The following is a 17,929-nucleotide window of genomic DNA, read 5'->3' on the forward strand; positions in this document are numbered from 1 at the left end:
ATTTGTACTCAACAGAGCTCCGAGATGGCAAAGATACCTTCAGGTACTGCTGGATCATGGCGAGCTTCAGGCGCTTGGTGGCCTCTGGATCATCAGGGTCGTCCCTAATGCGGTTGCGCACCTCCTCTCGGGTGAACACCCCCACGCTGTTCTGACTCTCAGCATTGACTGGTTTACCGTGCCGGAAGAACTCTTGGGTCAAGTTATAGACCTACAAAGAGACCCCAGGAGACTGAAAACACATTCACTCATCCTACCTCCATCTCAGACCTAAGAGCTCCAATTCAGTAGTCACCACCTCCAAGGTGTTCCCGGATGTGCTAAGCCCACGGGGCCTCTCCTTTGGTAAATCAACGTCGTGCTCAGTGCTGCACTGAGGCTGAACCAACCAAATCGAGGTGTGGGGCTGAATCTGGGCAGTCAGCTTCCTTGCTTCCACACACAGGAGGTGGGGTGGGTCCCAGAGGCTCTCTTACTCAGCCCCTGCTTAGAACAAAGTGAAATGTCTGGTGCCTATACAGCCTGTGGGGAAGGTACTGCCCCTACATGCGCTCTACATGGCTGAGCATACTGCCCACTGAAGAACCCAGGTCTACACACATTTCCCTTTTCCAAGAACCAAATGCACAAATTCTTCCCCTGACATTCCCGCTCAAGTGTATCTGCTTCACCCTATCCCAGGAGGGCAGTCTGGAGCTGTGGTCTGGCCAGTGTTTTGGGGGAGAGGGAGCAGTAGGGGCCTTGAAATCTGATCTTTCTGGAGACCCTCCCAATCATACTCAGGTCCACACAAAGTGTACCCTTTACTGCAGGACCCAGACGCATTTAAGGAAGATGGCCATGTTGGGGCAGGGCATGTGGAGAGGAAGGAGGCCCCAGTGCACCAAGGAATGGAAGTACACTTCACGGGCATATTTTGGCAAGAACTCCAGACCACACTTCATCAACAAAAAGCAATGAACAGTTCCTTGGAGTGGGGGCCTATTGCCTTCCCTGCCTGCCTGATACATAACTCCCACCAAACACTGGGCAGGTCTCCCTGAGGAAAGTAAGCTAGTCCTGGGTCAGGCTGGGATCCCCAAAGGGCAAGGTCTGAGCCCCAACACTCACTCAACAACCACTTACTGGGCTATGTGCCCAACACAAGTTGTAATGTTGAGGAAGACGGACATGGAACCAAGCTCTGGTCCTCACTCAAGCTGGAGAGATATCATAACTGGGCTGTTTCTATCTGATGTGCTGTGACAAGAAAGAACCCAGGGGTTGTGAGATCAGCTCAGAAAACCTTAGACAGTCAGGAGATAACCAAGTAGGCAGTGGAAAGGAGAGGGAAAGTATTTCAGGCAGAAGGAACAGCATATTCAAAGACAGGGGAGAGGGAGAGTGTAAGATGCAAAGTGGCTCTGTCTTGCTGAAGTGGGCAGTGAGGAGAAAGACAGTTGCAAGAGAGGACTTTGGAAAGGCAGGCAAGGGCCAGGGCACGAAGAACTAACAGTCATGTCAAGGACCCTGGACTTTATCTAAGACCCTGGCAGACTTCCCTAGTGGTGCAGTGGTTAAGAATCCACCTGCCAATGCAGGGGACATGGGTTCGAGCCCTGGCCCAGGAATATCCCACATGCAGCGAAGCAATTAAGCCCATGAGCCACAACTACTGAACCTGCACGCTGCAACTACTGAAGCCCGCGTGCCGCAGCTACTGAAGCCTGCGCGCCTGGAGCCCATGCTCTGCAACAAGAGAAGCCACCACAATGAGAAACCCGCGCACTGCAAGGAAGAATAGCCCCCGCTCACCGCAACTAGAGAAAAGCCCGTGAGCAGCAACAAAGACCCAATGCAGCCAAAAATAAATAAATGTATTAAAAAAAAAAAAGACCCTGGCATCACTGAAGGGTTGTGAGCATGATCACATGCCCACTCTCCCTCCCAGGACACTGGTAGGTTTGGGCTCCTTGGCCAAACATCTGTGGCTGATGCTGATTAATGGCGTGTTTCCCCTCCTAAAGTGAGTCTGAATTTGGTCAACACACATTCATAGGAATATGTCTGCCCTGCAGCCCGGCCCTGGGGCTGCTGAGTAGAGGAAGGAAAGTGGCATGGCCCACCCCCCACCACTCCACTCAAGGGAAAAGCCTCCACATAAGATAGAAACAGGAATTAAACATGTCTCTGAATATAAAGAAGAAAATGACTTAAATTATCCCTTTTTCTTCTCCCTACAGTCACAAGATGCTGGGCGTTTGGTCTTAACTGGAGTCCTCAGCAAATTCCTCACCCAGTTCCACAGCCAAGGAGTCAGGCTTTCAACTTGCCTCCTCCCTACCCCGGGTTTTTCCCTTCAGTGATAAGCAACACAGTAGCTAGTCAGCTTATGTTAACTAAAGGCCAAAATGCCCAACTGAGGACAAACAAATTTAGTCCATCTATGTGATTCTTTGTGTCAACCACTGACTAGGACAGCCTTAACTGAACATGCATTTGTCATGTTCAGTCTCCTGTCCTGGGTTAAATGACATCTTCCCAATGTGATGCAAGGGAAATGGGACAGGTCTGTAACAGCTAATAATACTCACCCCAATCCTCATTAAGCACTTTTCATTGGGATCTCATTTAACCGTCATAACACTATGAAGTAGGTATAACTGTGTTCATTTTACAGGTGAGGAAAGTAAGGCTCAGAGAGGCTCAATAACTTGCTCACGATTATACAGCTAATAAATGGTAGAACTGGTATTGGGTTGGCCAAAAAGTACCTTCGGGTTTTTTTTGTTTTTTATAAATTTATTTATTTATCTTTAGCTGCGTTGGGTCTTCGTTGTGGTGCATGGGCTTCTCATTGCGGTGGCCTCTCTTGTTGCAGAGCACAGGCTCTAGGCGCACGGGATTCAGTAGTTGTGGCTCGCAGGCTCCAGAGCGCAGGCTCAGTAGTTGTGGAGCACGGGCCCAGTTGCTCCAAGGCATGTGGGATCTTCCCGGACCAGGGCTCAAACCCATGTCCCCTGCACTGGCAGGCGGACTCCCAACCACTGCACCACAAGGGAAGTCCCAGTACCTTCGGTTTTTGAGTAAAAATAAAAGACACATTTTTCAATTTCACCAAGAACTTTATTGAGCAACATATTCACCATCTTGTCCCACTACCTTCTGCCATTTTTCAGGCACCTTCATAATTCCATCTTCCCAAAACTTTTTACCTTTTTGAGCAAAGAACTGTTCCAGGTGCCTTTTACAGTCTTCCAGGGAATTGAAATTTCTTCCATGAAGAGAATTTTGTAAAGACCGAAATAAACGGAAATCCAAAGTTGCAATGTCTGGTGAATACAGCGGATGAATCAGAACTTCCCAGCCAAGCTGTAACAGTTTTTGCCTGGTCATTGAAGAAACATGAGGTCCTGCGTTATCCTGATGGAAGATTATGCATTTTCTGTTGACTAATTCCAGACACTTTTCCTCGACTGTTGCTTTCTAATTGGGAGCAGTACTTGATGGAATTAATCATTTGGTTTTCCAGAAGGAGCTCATAATAAAGGGCTCCCTTCCAATCCCACCATATACACAACATCATCTTCTTTGGATGAAGATTGGCCTTTGGTGTAGTTGGTGGTGGTTCATTTCGCTTGCCCCACCATCTCTTCCGTTCCACATTATTGTACAGTATCCACTTTTCATTGCCCATCACAATTTGTTTTAAAAACGGACCATTTTCATTATGTTTAAGTACAGAATCACATGCAGAAATACAGTCAAGAAGGTTTTTTCGCTTAACTTTTGTGGAACCCAAACATCAAAGTGATTCACATAACCAAGCTGGTACGAATGATTTTCACTGCTTGATTTGGATATTTTGAGTATGTCGGCTATCTCCCGCGTGGTATAACGTTGATCATACTCAATTAATGTCTCGATTTGATCGCTATCAGCTTCAACTGGTCTACCCAACCATGGAGCATTGTCCAGCAAGAAATCTCCAGCATGAAACTTCACAAACCACTTTTGACACGTTTGATCAGTCACAGCACCTTTTCCATACACTGCACATCTTTTTTTGCGTTTCAGTTGCATTTTCACCTTTCTTGAAATAATAAAGCATAATATGCTGAAAATGTTGCTATTTTTCTTCCATCTTCAATATTAAAATGGCTACATAAAAATTCACCAATTTTGATAAGTTTTTTTTTAAATGCACGCTGATATGACAGCTGTCATATCAGCGTGCAACTAACAAAATTGTTCTGAATGAATTTAAAGACAACAAAGTACCACTAGAGCCATCTTACGGAAAAAAACGAATGAACTGTTTAGCCAACCCAATATTTGAATCAAGGTAATCTTGCTACAGAGATTAAGCTCTATATGTTAACTACTGAACAAACTCATTTATTTGTTAACAAATATAATACATTCAAATGAGTAGCCCTTCAAAGTCATCACCTTGGGAGGGAGGCTACATATTTATTATGAAACCACCCTCAGGCAAGGCTTCACATTCTTAGAGCACACCTCTTCAGAATGGCCTCCAGCACTGTCTAACAGCTATATAAGGAAATCTCTCTTTTGACTTCATTAACACCTCTTCCTTCTGACCCAAAGCAGCACCACCCAGAGTGATAACCCACCTTTATCCATCCTACTTTCCATGACTCACACTCTTGGCTTTCAAAAATCAAACCCACAAGCAGAAGTTGATGATGATCTACTTTGAGGGATATTTAAAAGAACAAGTAAGTCATGGACCCTGAAAGTCATTCTCAAGAGGCATCCAGGCTTGAAGCACTCACAATAACATGGGAATCATGTTATTGATGGGAATCAATAACAATAACATGGGAATCATGTGACTGATTCCCAGTAGACCAAGAAGGTCTACTTTGAAGAATACTAATTCTTACCTGCTTAATAATAATATTAGAAGTGAGAACACACAACACTATAGGATTGTACATAACATACTAGGTGGGTGCACACACATAAGACAGTGAGTGTGCCTGCCCTCCACTGAGCAGGGATAACCCCAAAGCAAGAGTCATTTCTCCTTTCCCATGCCCAAAAGACATAGAAAATGTACAATAGGTGGCTGTTGACCAATTTACTGACCTGAAGTGAAGGGTCATTACACTATAAATGACAAGCTATCAGAAGGCAAGATCTACATGTTACCTTGCTTGTTCTTTGCAGTTCACAGCACCACTGAAAGTTACTAAAAATATTAACATTCTTTTTAAAAACCTGAATAAGACAAGGATGTGTGTCATTGATATTTCTATCCAACACTGTACTGGAGATTGACAGTGCAGTAAGGCAAGAAAAAAAAATTAATAGTTTTAAGTTATGCTGTCTAATACAATAGCCACTAGATCTCTATAGCAATTTAAAATTAAATTAAGCATTTAGTTTCTCAGTATTACTAGCTACATTTCAAGAGCTCAAAGGCCACATGTGGCTAGTGACTGCCAAACTGGATAGATGTCTAAAACATCTTCATTATCGTGGAAAATTCTATTGGACAACGCTGGTCTGAGGATTAGAAAGGAAAAAGCAAAATTCTCATTCTTTTGGTATATAGGATTATACACATAAAATTCCAAAATACCATTAGAACATAAATTAATGTGGTATATTAATAGATATAGTATTAGAGTTAAAATAATAATTTAGCAAGGTAGCTAAAATCAATAAATAAAAATCAGTTATAAATACCCATGACATTTTGCACATAACTAGAAAAAATAATCTTAAAATTTATATGGAGGGCTTCCCTGGTGGCGCAGTGGTTGAGAGTCCACCTGCCGATGCAGGGGACACGGGTTCGTACCCCAGTCCAGGAAGATCCCACATGCCACGGAGCGGCTAGGCCCATGAGCCATGGCCACTAAGCCTGCGTGTCCAGAGCCTGTGCTCCGCAACGGGAGAGGCCACAACAGTGAGAGGCCCATGTACCGCAAAAAAAAAAAAAAGAAAAAAAAAAGAAATTTATATGGAACCACTAAAGGTCCCAAATTGTCAATGAAATTTGAGAAAAAAGAACAAAGCTGGAGGTATCACACTCCCTGACTTCAGACTATACTACAAAGCTACAGCAATCAAAACAGCATGGTACTGGCATAAAAAGAGACACATAGATCAATGGAACAGAACAGAGAGCCCAGAAATAAACCCACACACAATTAATCTTTGATAAAGGAGGCAGAATATACATGGAAAAAAGACAGTCTCTTCAATAAGTGTTGGGAAGTGTCTCTTCAATAAGTGTTGGGTGTTGGGAAAACTGAACAGCCACATGTGAAAGACTGAAATTAGAACACTTTCTCACACCATATACAAAACTAAACTCAAAATGGATTAAAGACCTAAACGTAACAATGGAAACAATGAAACTCCTAGAAGAGCATAAGCAGAACACTCTTTGACATAAATTGTAGCAATTTTTTTTCAATCAGTCTCCTAAGGCAAAAGAAACAAAAGCAAAAACAAATTTAATTTAATTTAACCTAAAAGTTTTTGCACAGCAAAGGAAACCATTAACAAAACAAAAAGCCAGCCTACCGAATGGAAGAAAGTATTTGCCAATGATATGACCAATAAGGGGTAAATATCCAAAATATATAAAACAGCTCATACAACTCAATATCAAAAAAGCTATCAACTCGATTAAAAAAATGGGCAGAAGATCTGAATAGACATTTTTCCAAAGAAGTTATACAGATGGCCAACAGGCACATGAAAAGATGCTCAACGCAGCTAATCATCAGAGAAATGCAAATTAAAATGACAATGAGATATCAGCTCACACCTGTCAGAACAGCTATCATCAAAAAGAACACAAATAATAAATGTTGGTGAGGATGTGGAGAAAAGGGAACCCTTGTGCACTGTTGCTGGGAATGTAAATTGGTGCAGCCACTGTGGAAAACAGTATGGATGTTCCTCAAAAAATTAAAAATATAACTACCATATAACCCAGCAATTCCATTCCTGGGTATATATCCACAGAAAAAGAAAACACTAATTTGAAGAGATATTTATACCCCAAAGTTCACTGCAACATTGTTTACAATAGCCAAGCTATGGGAGCAGCCTAAGTGCCCATCAACAGATGAATGGATAAAGAAGATGTTAGACAGATAGGTAGACAGATATAAAATATATAGTTATATAGTTATATATATTATATATATAATATAATATATATATACACACACACAATGGAATTTTACTCAGCCATAAAAAAGAATGAAAATCTGCCATTTGCAACAACATGAATGGACCTAGAGGTTTAGTGAAATAAGTGAGACAGAGAAAGACAAATACTCTATGTTATCACTGATATGTGGAATCTACAAAATAAAACAATTGAACAGAACAAAACAGAAATAGACTCAGATATAGAGAACAAACTAGTGGTTACCAGTGGAGAGAAGGAAGTGGGGAGGGGCAAGACAGGGGTATGGGATTAAGAGATACAAATTGCTATGTATAAAATAAATAAGCAACACGGATATATTGCACACAGCAGGGAAATATAACCATTATTTTGTAATAACTTTAAATGGAGTATAACGTATAAAAATGTTGAATCACTATGCTGCACACCTGAAACTAATATAATACTGTAAATCAACTACACTTCAATTAAAAAAAAGATGCAGTTATAATTCTATACACGGGGAACAATTTGAAAATAAAGTATTTTAAAATTACCATTTAAAAGAGTATCCAAGAGCAATAACAACAGTAATCATACCCACTTATCTAGTAATAAATCTAATAAAAGATGTTTAAGGACTTTATGGGGAAATATTTGATCATGAGTATCACTAATCTCTTACCTAGTACTGCTCCACTCATTGTCTTCATTCTACCCTCAGATTGTCCTGATTTTCCAAATGCAGGGCCCAGAGAATGTGCAGACATGACCAGGATCGTAGAAGACCCCAGCAGGTCGCCCAGGCCCCTCAAGTCTGATACATACACACACCCACACCCACACACACACACACACTGCCAGGGCGTTCCCTGCCCCACAAACCCTTGTGCCCAACTATCCCCCTAATACCTCACCTCGTTGTATAAATCACTGAATTCCTCAACCACATCCTTGGGGATCCTGCAGCCATGGTTGGTGAGGTAGCAGGCCACGCCATTCTTGGAGTAGAGGCTGATGCGGCCCACACTGCGCTCCCCATCAGTTGTCTCTTCCAGAAGGCCATTGGCTTCTGCTAGATGATAGATGGGATTCCCGTGGGAGCCATGGATCCACGTGGCTCCCAGCTCAAAGGTGGCGTGTCCTGATGGCGACAATAGGCTCTTATAGGGGCAAGGAAGAGAGCCAGAACACTGCCTCACCCTCCTTCCTCCAAGAGGATCCTTCCATCCCCAACAACAGGGGGAAGGAAGGGGATTAGGTACCGCTCTAGCAACGAACCAAAATCTTCAGTGAAAATATCTCAGCAGAAACCACATGTGGCACAAAATGGATTCTACTTTATAGCTAACTTCTACCCTGAATAACTCTATGATCTGACACCAAGTCATCTCACTGGAATAATTAGAAGACTCTCCTAAGATAACACCAGACAACAGACCTCTCCTCCTCCTCAGGAGAACTTCTATGGGTACCAGTGGGTACAATGGGCCCAGTGAGGGGAGCAAGGATCCTTGAAATACCCAGTGAGGAGGTCCAGCCTTCCAGACCCAAGGTCCCCATTTGGTCTTATTCCAATTCCTCAAAATCCAGTGGCCCAAGAGTCTAAGCCACTCTGCCAGATGGAAAATGGTCACCTCCCAACACAGTCTGGGGCAGAAGAAAGAAGGCAAACATTCCAGTTTGGAAGACTCCTCCCCAAGGCAGTCTAAAACAGACTTCTGGAGAAAACTAAGCTTTCTCATCCTATGGCACAGGTGGCAGAACCCTAAGAGTCTGACTGGGGCAGAGGGAAACTCCTGGGCCCAGTTGGGACAGGGCTGGTGGCTCATTTTACCACCCCATCCATAGCCAAGGTATCAGATGCTCTGAGGCAAGTTGTCACTGTGCCTGTGCCTATTTCCTCTTCTGGGCCTCAGTTTCCTTTTCTCATGCTGCATGCTGTGATACATTTGTCTCCTCCCTTGCCTAGCTCCCAGGGAAGCTGAAACAATGAAAGGAAAACAGGAACATTTTTTGGTGTTTCGTTTTGTTTTTGGAGGCCTGATTCAAGACATCATGTGTGGTAACTTTTTTGCCAAGATGGTCACAATAATCCCTCCTATCCTTACACACATGGCCCTTTGCAATGTGACTTTGACAGTCCTGCCATCAAGAGATGGAGTCTTTCCGCACCCCTTGACTCTGGGCTTGGCTTGTGACTTGCTTTGATTAACAGAATGCAATGAAAGCAATGTTTGTGGTTTCAGAGCCTAGGCCTCAAGACACCGTGTGGCTTCCACTCTCTAGACTGTGACCACCATGAAGAGAAACCCAAATTTCTGGAGCCACAGAATATCAGCAAATAAAATGATGTTGTTTTAAGCCACTACATTTTAGGGTGGTCTGTTAATGCAGCAATAGTTATCTAATACACTATAACAGACAACACTCACCCCTCACCCCAGGAACTGGGCATTTCTCTTTTTTGTGTCTTCTCTTTCCTGGGCTGCTTCTAATTAAACCATCAGTTACTTAAAAAAAAAAAAAAAAGAAAGAAAAGCTCTGTGTGCATCTATGTGCCAAACACAGAGCAAGAGAAAACACAATCAACCTCAAGCCACAGCCAGCAAGACAGAATTTCCTGGTGACTCTGGAATCAGAGGCAGGAGTGTGTGGGTCCCTTTGTCCAGGGAAAGTGGGCAGACCAGAAGGCACGAAAAGCTAGAAACCCAGTGCCCTTCTTCCTCCACGGGGTTCCTGGGGGGTGGGGGTGGGGGGCACTGGGGACATTTATTACTAATTCTCCTTTAGAGCCTCAGGCTCCCCAAGGTCTTTTGCCTGGTTTGAGCTCCCAATAGGAGCAAAAGGGGCCTGTACCCTCCCCAGGGTACACCAGGGAGCTCCAAGTCATAGTCACCGGGCAGTGATGTCCAGGCATGGGGTATCCAGGCATAAGCAGGAACGAGGTGAGCAGCTCAAGGTCAGCAGCAAGGTCAGTGCTCCACTCCATCCCCCAAGCTTTACAAGGAGGTGGGGTAGCCCAGAGTACACCTCAGTCTGAGGATGTTTCCTGCCCTCTCCCACAGGCCTCTCACCTTTGTCATCCTTGTTACATCCTGCATCCAAAGGGTACCAGGCACCATCTCCACATCTACCTCACGGTGTCCTTGGGGCTTCTGGTCATCGCCGCTGCCCTTACCACCGGGATTCACAGCTAGCATCTCACACTGCTGCAGGTCCAACTGCAGCCTGGGCTTTCAGCCCTGGGTGTCTGCACACACAACACACACACATACGCCCTTGCCTGGATTTGCTCTCCCGTATCCTGGCAGGGTCTGCCTTGATCTGATTCTTCACATATATCATGTGTGCAATTCCATGTGTGCAATTACCCCCTTCCTTCTTTTCACTACCTAGCCAACTCCCCTCATCACCTGAGGTCCACCCAAGCTCCCTCCCCTCTGAGGAAGGCTTCCTGCCATGTGCATCCCCTCAGCCTCCTGCAGCCCCATCCTTTCCACCTCCCTCCCTTCTACAATCACTTCCCTGCACAGCACGTCTCGGCTGCCAACTACCACTGAAACTGGGCTGTTTGTCCTCCCGTCTTCTGCTTTTATGTCAGACCCTGAATGTCTTATCAAGATTCAAGAACCACAAATGGAGCCATCCCATCCCTAAGGCTCCTAGTCAGCCAATCAGGTGTTGAGCAAAGAGTCTCAGGGCTTCCCAGCTGGCTGTCCCCAGGTTTGCACATGCCTTGGACTGCACTTTCATCCTCACTGCCAACACATACTCCTGTGTGTGCCAGGGGAAGACAGACATAATTTCACATACACCTTCCAGGAAATACTCTAAGGGAAGACTTTTAATGTGATCAAAGTTTTTGAAAGAAGAGAGAAGGTTGCTCCTCAACCTCTGCTTATTCTAAGTCTGTCCACCTACTTCTCTGAGCCAATTGCCCCATTCATCAAAAGTAAGCACACAGAATCTGCTTGGCCTTGCTGCCCATGTAGCAACAGACACAAAATCCTCTGGAGGGTCAGTGTAGCCCACACACTCCAGGCCACCATGAGTGGTCCCACTGGGCCATTTTCATGGTCAGACCCCCTGGATGGGAAACCCCTCTGACTTCTACCTGCATTTCAGGCAATTTCCCACCCTCTAGGACCCCTGGCAAAACCTGCCCAGCCCTAGGGTATGTCTCTTATCTGGCTGCTTTCTGCAGAGGCCTTATTTCTCTGCAACCTGGAGAGACCCTCCTCCTCGACAATCCTAAGACCTGCCCATCACTCACAAGGAGGCCCAAAGTCTTCTTCCACCTCCATTGCCCTTACCTCCTATTGTCCCAGGGCTAGCGCTCAGTCATGATAACACTAATTCATACTCAAAAGTTAACAACTAATAGAAACTTGCAGAATTCCCCTTCTTGTGAAATAGAAACCAGTCTACCCACTGCGAAGTTTGGTCCTGGGTGTCCTTTCCCTCCTAAACACTGTGAACTCTAGATCGTGTTCCAAAGATAGAGGCCAGAGCCCCATCCTGCCCACCTCAGAAGGGTGCTGAGAGGGGCAAAGGAAGGGAAAATGCCCAGGCAGCATGCATGATAGAACACTAACCCCCGGGAAGAAGATAAAATAACGAGATTTCAGGCTAGGTCAGGGCACTGGGAGATAAGAAGTGACCTTAGGAGATGACTGGACTGAGGTGAACTGAGGCACTTACCAAGCTTCACACTCTGTACGCGGCCACCAATGCGGGTGGAAGCCTCAAGCACAGTGACATCCGTAAAGCCCTGCTCCAGAAGTGCTTTGGCAGCAGCCAGGCCAGCCAAGCCGGCGCCGATCACCACCACACGAGGCTGTCCCCTTCTCCGCAGGCCACGACTGAGAGGGTCATCCGCACTGTCACCACTGGATTCACAACTTTGCATACCGTCCACACTCGCCTCCTAGGAACCTGCAGGGGGCAGGGGGTCACAGCTCACCTGCTCTGCCTTCACTTCCCACCTGCCCCAAGAGATGCTCACAGGCTCTGCCTTCAAGGGGGGACCCTGAGCCCTCTCAAGCCCTTCCGAGGACCTGGGCAAGAAGAGCCAACTCCAAAGGATGTGGGGAAGGAGGGAGGGAGCCACAGGGAAGGAAACAGGCAGGGAGGATGCACCGTGGGCCCCCCTCAGCAAAAAGTGGAGCTGACAGCCCACCCCAAACCCCTGAAATCCATCAATCCCATCTCAAACCTAGCAGGCACCGCCTCTTCCCCAAGGATGAGACAAGAGTCAGTAAGACAAGAGTCTTGGTCTTGTATGACCAAGAAGGTCAAAATCAGGAGAAACTGATCCTGGTGCTGCTAACCCTGGACCAACACCGCCTAGCACAGCCCAGCACAGCCCAGTACCACTGCTGTGGTCCAGCTCACACTGACCTCAGGATGCTCTCATGAACCCCAGGATGCTTGTACAGACCTCAGGGTGCTGGAGCCAACCCCAGGATACTTGCACACACTGCACTAGACCCTCTGCTCTCCCTCCCTCCCCTGGCCCTTCCCTGGCACTCACTCTCCCTTGCCCTGTCTTCTCTTCTCCTCTTGCTTTCAGCTAGTTTTTCACAGCCTCAATGAGGTGGCAGTTTGGTAGGCAGGACACAGTCCCACCCTCCCCCCAGAAAGTGCCACGAGGCTGGTATCGAATGAACCTCTGCTATTCTGGGTAGGTCTCCAGTTTTTTTTCCCAGGCCACCCAGCCTCTCAGTCACCACAAAGCAGCGAAGAGCCCAGGAAACAGTGGACCGTGAGGACCCGTGGCACCAGAGGCCAGACATCAAATTGACAGTTACGCTAAGCCAGCTTGCTCAGAGACGCCAGCCTAGGGAGCTGACGGGAGGCCAAGGGGGTCCGTGAATCTGGCCCCAGGGCTGGGAGAGGCTACCCTTCTATTCCTGGAGTGCCTACAAGGGTTTGAAGGTATCTGTGGGCCATCCCAAGGGGCCACTCAGATCTGATCCTGTCTGCATTCCTTTCCTGACCCAAGCTGCCTAAGGTTTCAGTGGCAGAAGTTGCATACTGTCCAGTTAGTTACCCATACCATCCATAGTATCCAGGACCTAACAGGGGAGTGAGTGTGAGTGGAAAGTAGCTGCTGGGCAGTGGACAGGGGGCATATAAAAAGCTGTCACCCATACCTAATCAAGCTAAGTAAAACACTTCCTATGACACAGCAGTCCCACTCGCAAGAATACACCCAAGAGAAACAGGGTATACTCCACCAAATAGACATAGAATGTTCCTAGCAGCTTTATTCATGATAACCAAAAACAAATATCCCAAAGGTCCGTCAACAGAAGAATAGATAAATATACTGTCCTATTTGTAGCATATTCATACAAGGGAATATTCTTCAGCAATAAACAGAACTAAACTACTCTCAACACTATTACATTGAACAAAAGAAGCCAGAGACAAAAGAGCTCCATATGGTATGACTCCATTTACGTGAAATCCATAAAGAGGTAAAATGAATCTGTGATGACAGAAGAGAGACTGGGAGGAGGGGAATGAGTGAAAAGGGTCAGAAGGGAACTTTCTGGGGTGGAAGGAATATGTATCTTTATATGAATGGTGGTTACACAATGTACATAGTTGTATACTTAGGATTTGTGCCACTCACTGCATATATGTATGCATATACATCTCAATAACTATTCAGATATTCATTCCTGGTTCACTATAAAAAATAAAATAAAAGCTGTGCGCTAACTTCCTCCTTCACACGCCTCAAGGTCTGACCACTTAGATTTCCACTCCACCTCTAACATCTTTTTATCACAGATTTTAGAAGGGGTCTTTTTCTAAATATTCTCAGTCTGAGAAGCTGCTCCTTGCACCTCCCCCGCCCACTTCACCTGCCGATGCCACACCTGGGCACGGACAGGAATGTCACCCCACTCCTGCTCTCAAACTCCCTCCAAACTACACCCCACCCCCACCCCCGGGCGGCCAACTCGGTGCGGGACTGGTTCCCTAGAGGGCCGGAAGGTGGCGCCCGAGGCCCAGAAACCCTCAGAGGCAGGGGCTCCCCACACAGCCTGGATCCCTGCCTTCTTCTAGGAGAGCCTGTGTCCCGGCTTTCCCATTCCTCCCTCCTATGTCTGTCTGTCCTTCTGCGGTCCACCTCACCCCCCACCCCCGTCCCAGTGATGTTCTGTTCGGCCTCCTGGGAGCATGGAGGTCAGAGCTGGCGCAAGCCCTTACCTCCCCTCCCCCTTACCCTTCCTTCTCTCCCCCTCTGCCACCTTCCCATCCCTCCCCCAGGTTCTGGCGGAAGACTAGAGGACTAAAATTAGAGGTGAGGGTGTGGCTGACTGCACCAGAGGCCAGCAGGGAGGAAGAGTCCGCCCCGCGGCGCTGGCAAGGAGCGTGCTCTGCGTCAGGTTTGTAAACACACAGGGAGCTAAGAGCTGCTGCTGTCGGCCTCCACAGCTGGGCACCCTGCTATGCTAAGCCAGAGTCGAGACTGCCCACCTCGCCCCCACGCCCCAGTTCCCCAGGACTGGGGGGCTCCGCCTGTGCGCTGCTCTCTAGGCCTCCAGTCCCACCCCCAGCCTGAGGCGGCCCTCCCCAAAACAACCACTTTTACACAGTAAAGGGGTGGGATCGCTACAGTGGTTTTCAGACCTTACTGGTGGAACCCCTTCTCGAAAAGCTCCTGTGGAGACCAGGGTGTAACTGGGTTGAAACTGGAGTTCCCGCTACCTCCGGAGGTCCCTAAGGTCTCATGGCAGAACCTCCCAGGCTCCCTGGAGCACCACCTATGAAAACCCAGGGATTAGGGTAAACTGCAGCCTTGGGTAGAGGTAAGGAATGCTTGGGGCAGTGGTGCATTCCCAGGGGGCTACCTGAACTTCCTGGCTTCCCAGCCTCCCTTTCCTTCTCTCTGAAGTGGCCCAGCTTGTCCTAACTGCATTATGTGACAGTTAAATAAGGCCCTATATGGATGTCAAGAGACTGTCAGCATTTTTAAGAGCCTTGTGCGGGAAAATCATTTGTAAAGTTCTGTAGCTAAATTATGAATACACTGCCTTTAGTACAGGCTTCAGGAATGGATTGTGGGAAATGCAGGCACGCAGTCTGCCTTTAAGATGAACACAGAAAGAACCCCAAGTTCCCAACATATTAGAGACCTTCAACTCAAAGAGACATCACACATATGGTGCCATGGTGGGAGCAAGTAAACAGGGACCATATAGGTCACCTATTCCCCTGGCCCTCACTGCTAACCCCATAGTTCTGTCTCTCCGCAGGCCTTGTCCCAGATGAGCCTGTCAACCCCTGGGTCTCCCGCAAGAAGCCAGAGAAACCACATGCACAGTCCACAGATGGCAAAAATGAGGCATCTGCCTCATGGTCTCCCATAATGGCCCATGGGGCCAATGTACCCTGGGGTCCAAACTGAATGGAAGAGAGAAAACTGTATGTAGCAACACCCACTGTGTGCTGGGCCCTCAGCTAAATGCTGAACTGGAGTTTTGGGCCCTCTTATCTCAGGATGCGGGGCGGGGGGGGGGGCACATTTGTCTTCTGTTGGTTTGTGTCATCTCTTCCTTTGGAATTTTTTTAATCTTATGAGAAAATGCCTAAGAAGAATCACTTAATGTTCCTTGGTGCCTCCCTGTCCTTCTCTTGCCTTCAGTAAATTAAATAAATAAATAACATCCCCCTCCTTGATCTGTATGCACAGGAGAAACAGAACACCCTGAACTTTTTTGAGCAGATAAAGGAGAGAAGAAAAAAGTGTTGGCTCAGCCAGGCAGGGAGGGGGAGGAGGGAGGCACAGGGCAACAGACACTTGCCTACTTGCTCCTGTTTCCAAGGCAAAATAGGGGTGGGAGGCTGGGGCCACTGTGTCCCCAGGCAGGCCATGCCTAGCAGCTTCAAGAAATCAGGTCCACCCCCATTCAACATGCCCAAATGCCCCACTGCCTCCCACCCTTACCCCACCCCGCTCCACCCCCACCCCCACCCCCACTTCTCTGGCCTGCAGGCCACCACCTCCCCCTGCAGGCCAGAGCCAACACTACCCTGACTGAACCTGCCCAAGAAGCCAAATTGGAAAGAAGGCAGCAGGGAAAGAAGAGGGAAGAAAGGTCCTGTCCCATGGCAGGGTCACCAAAGAAGGATGGATGAAGATTAGGAGGCCCTGGGAGTGAATCACAAGAAGGGTCAGTGGCCCAGGTTGGTGCAGGACACCCCTTCCTCCTCAGTGTTGGAGTCCACTTCAGTTCATCAGGCAATCAGCAGGTCACTTCCCTCCTTAACACTGACCACTACAACAAAAACAATGCCACAAGGGGCCCAGCCTCCCAGGTGCCCCATACCCTTCCAGAGTTGCCCCTCAGAAGAAACAAAAGAAGTCTGCCCATCCTTGGCTCCCTTCTGAACACCGCCTACTCCCAAATATGTCTGTCTCCCTGTCCTTTCCCCAAGGTCACTCCAGGATAAATGACCATTTCCCAGAGAAGAGTATGGCCAAGGTATTTAGCCCACCTGGACCTTAGGGTCCAGACTCCAACAGCTGAAGCACTCTAAAATGGGCCCATCCCAGGACTTCCCTAGCAGTCCGGTGGTTAAGACTCTGTGCTTCCAACGCAAGGGGCACGAGTTGGATCCCTGGTCAGCGAACTAATAAAATCCCACATGCCGCATGGTGTGACCAAAAAAAATTAATTAAAAAAAAATGGGCCCACCCTTTCCAATAAGCAGGCTTCTCTCCTCCAAGCCACACATTTGTTCATGTGAGCTCTGTCCAGGGCTTTGGGGGCCACCTGCACCTTCCCCATCAGGGACTTACAAGTGTCACCTCCCAACAGATACTCCTAGTGCCCTAGGGCAGCAACCCAACCTCAGTTTCCCTGAAGGAATCCCTCTCTGCCTCAGGCTTCTAACAGGAGGAAGGGAGGGGGAGGGAAGCTGGGGTACTGGTCCTGAGGAATCTCTCTGGACTGCCTGGCAGTTTGGGGGCGGGGGGTGGGGCTGCAGATTTGGATTCTCGAGGACCCCCCCAGACAATGCAATTATTCTTCAAATGTAAAAAACGCCCAGAAATCCCATACCAGCTGCTTTGCAGAGTGGCCCAGACAAAGGGACTCTGTGTCTGCCCATGAGGCTCCTCCCACCCGTAAAACCCAAGGAGAGACTGAGCCTGAACTCCTCCCAGCCAGACCCTCCCAGTCTTCCTCACCCAGGCCAGTCAGCCAGGAAGTGAAAGAAGTCGGATTTCTGGGCCAGGCCTGGCCAGCCACGGAAGGTAGATTGGGGTGGATAAACATGGGGACAGGGCAGGAGCAGCCTGTCAGCCCAGAAGGCACAGGGGGAAGGGAGAGAACATTGGCCTGGGAGCCCAGAGACCTGGATTCGGGCCCCAGCTCAGTCTCTCTTGGCAGGTGACCCCAGACCAGTGTCTTCCCTTCTCTGGGCCTCACCTGGCCAATACCTCTGAACTCACCCCAAGGACACAGCATCTGTACCCCGCCTCCTGGACGTAGTTATCTAAGCCCCGTCTGATGCTTAACTGCCTGCCTCCCTCAGTCTTTAAACTTTCCCATCTGTAAAATGGGGATACAGCTACCTGGTGGGACTGCTGGGAGAATTAAATGATAGCACAGGTAAAAGGTGTGGCCACCTGCCAGGGCCCCCTCAGAGTGGCAGGGAGAGGGAGGATAATCCCCAAAATGACTAGTACGGAGGAGGGAGCCACCTGTCCCAGGACCCAGAGCTCCATTTCATGTGTAAAAGAACCCAAGTCTTCACCTGAGC

At 47.7% G+C, this 17,929-nt stretch overlaps 1 protein-coding gene across 11 annotated transcripts in view; it reads right to left on the minus strand.

The window, feature by feature from the left end:
* Window positions 1-17,929, minus strand: part of SMOX (spermine oxidase) — a 66,767-nt gene that overhangs the window by 32,513 nt on the left and 16,325 nt on the right. For 9 of the 11 annotated variants that reach the window (XM_073792711.1, XM_073792712.1, XM_073792713.1 and 6 more), the window contains 4 exons: window positions 11,846-12,079; window positions 9,577-9,654; window positions 8,059-8,285; window positions 38-211 (listed from right to left, as the gene is read on the minus strand). In XM_073792711.1, the coding sequence (XP_073648812.1) occupies window positions 38-211; window positions 8,059-8,285; window positions 9,577-9,654; window positions 11,846-12,053 (687 nt within the window). In that variant the 5' untranslated portion in view covers window positions 12,054-12,079. The remainder of the gene's footprint in view (window positions 1-37; window positions 212-8,058; window positions 8,286-9,576; window positions 9,655-11,845; window positions 12,080-17,929) is intronic. The other 2 variants (XM_004321540.4, XM_073792709.1) reach the window with 1 other exon arrangement.

The sequence above is a fragment of the Tursiops truncatus genome, chromosome 15, assembly GCF_011762595.2.
Source record: "Tursiops truncatus isolate mTurTru1 chromosome 15, mTurTru1.mat.Y, whole genome shotgun sequence".
Classification (NCBI taxonomy): domain Eukaryota; kingdom Metazoa; phylum Chordata; class Mammalia; order Artiodactyla; family Delphinidae; genus Tursiops; species Tursiops truncatus.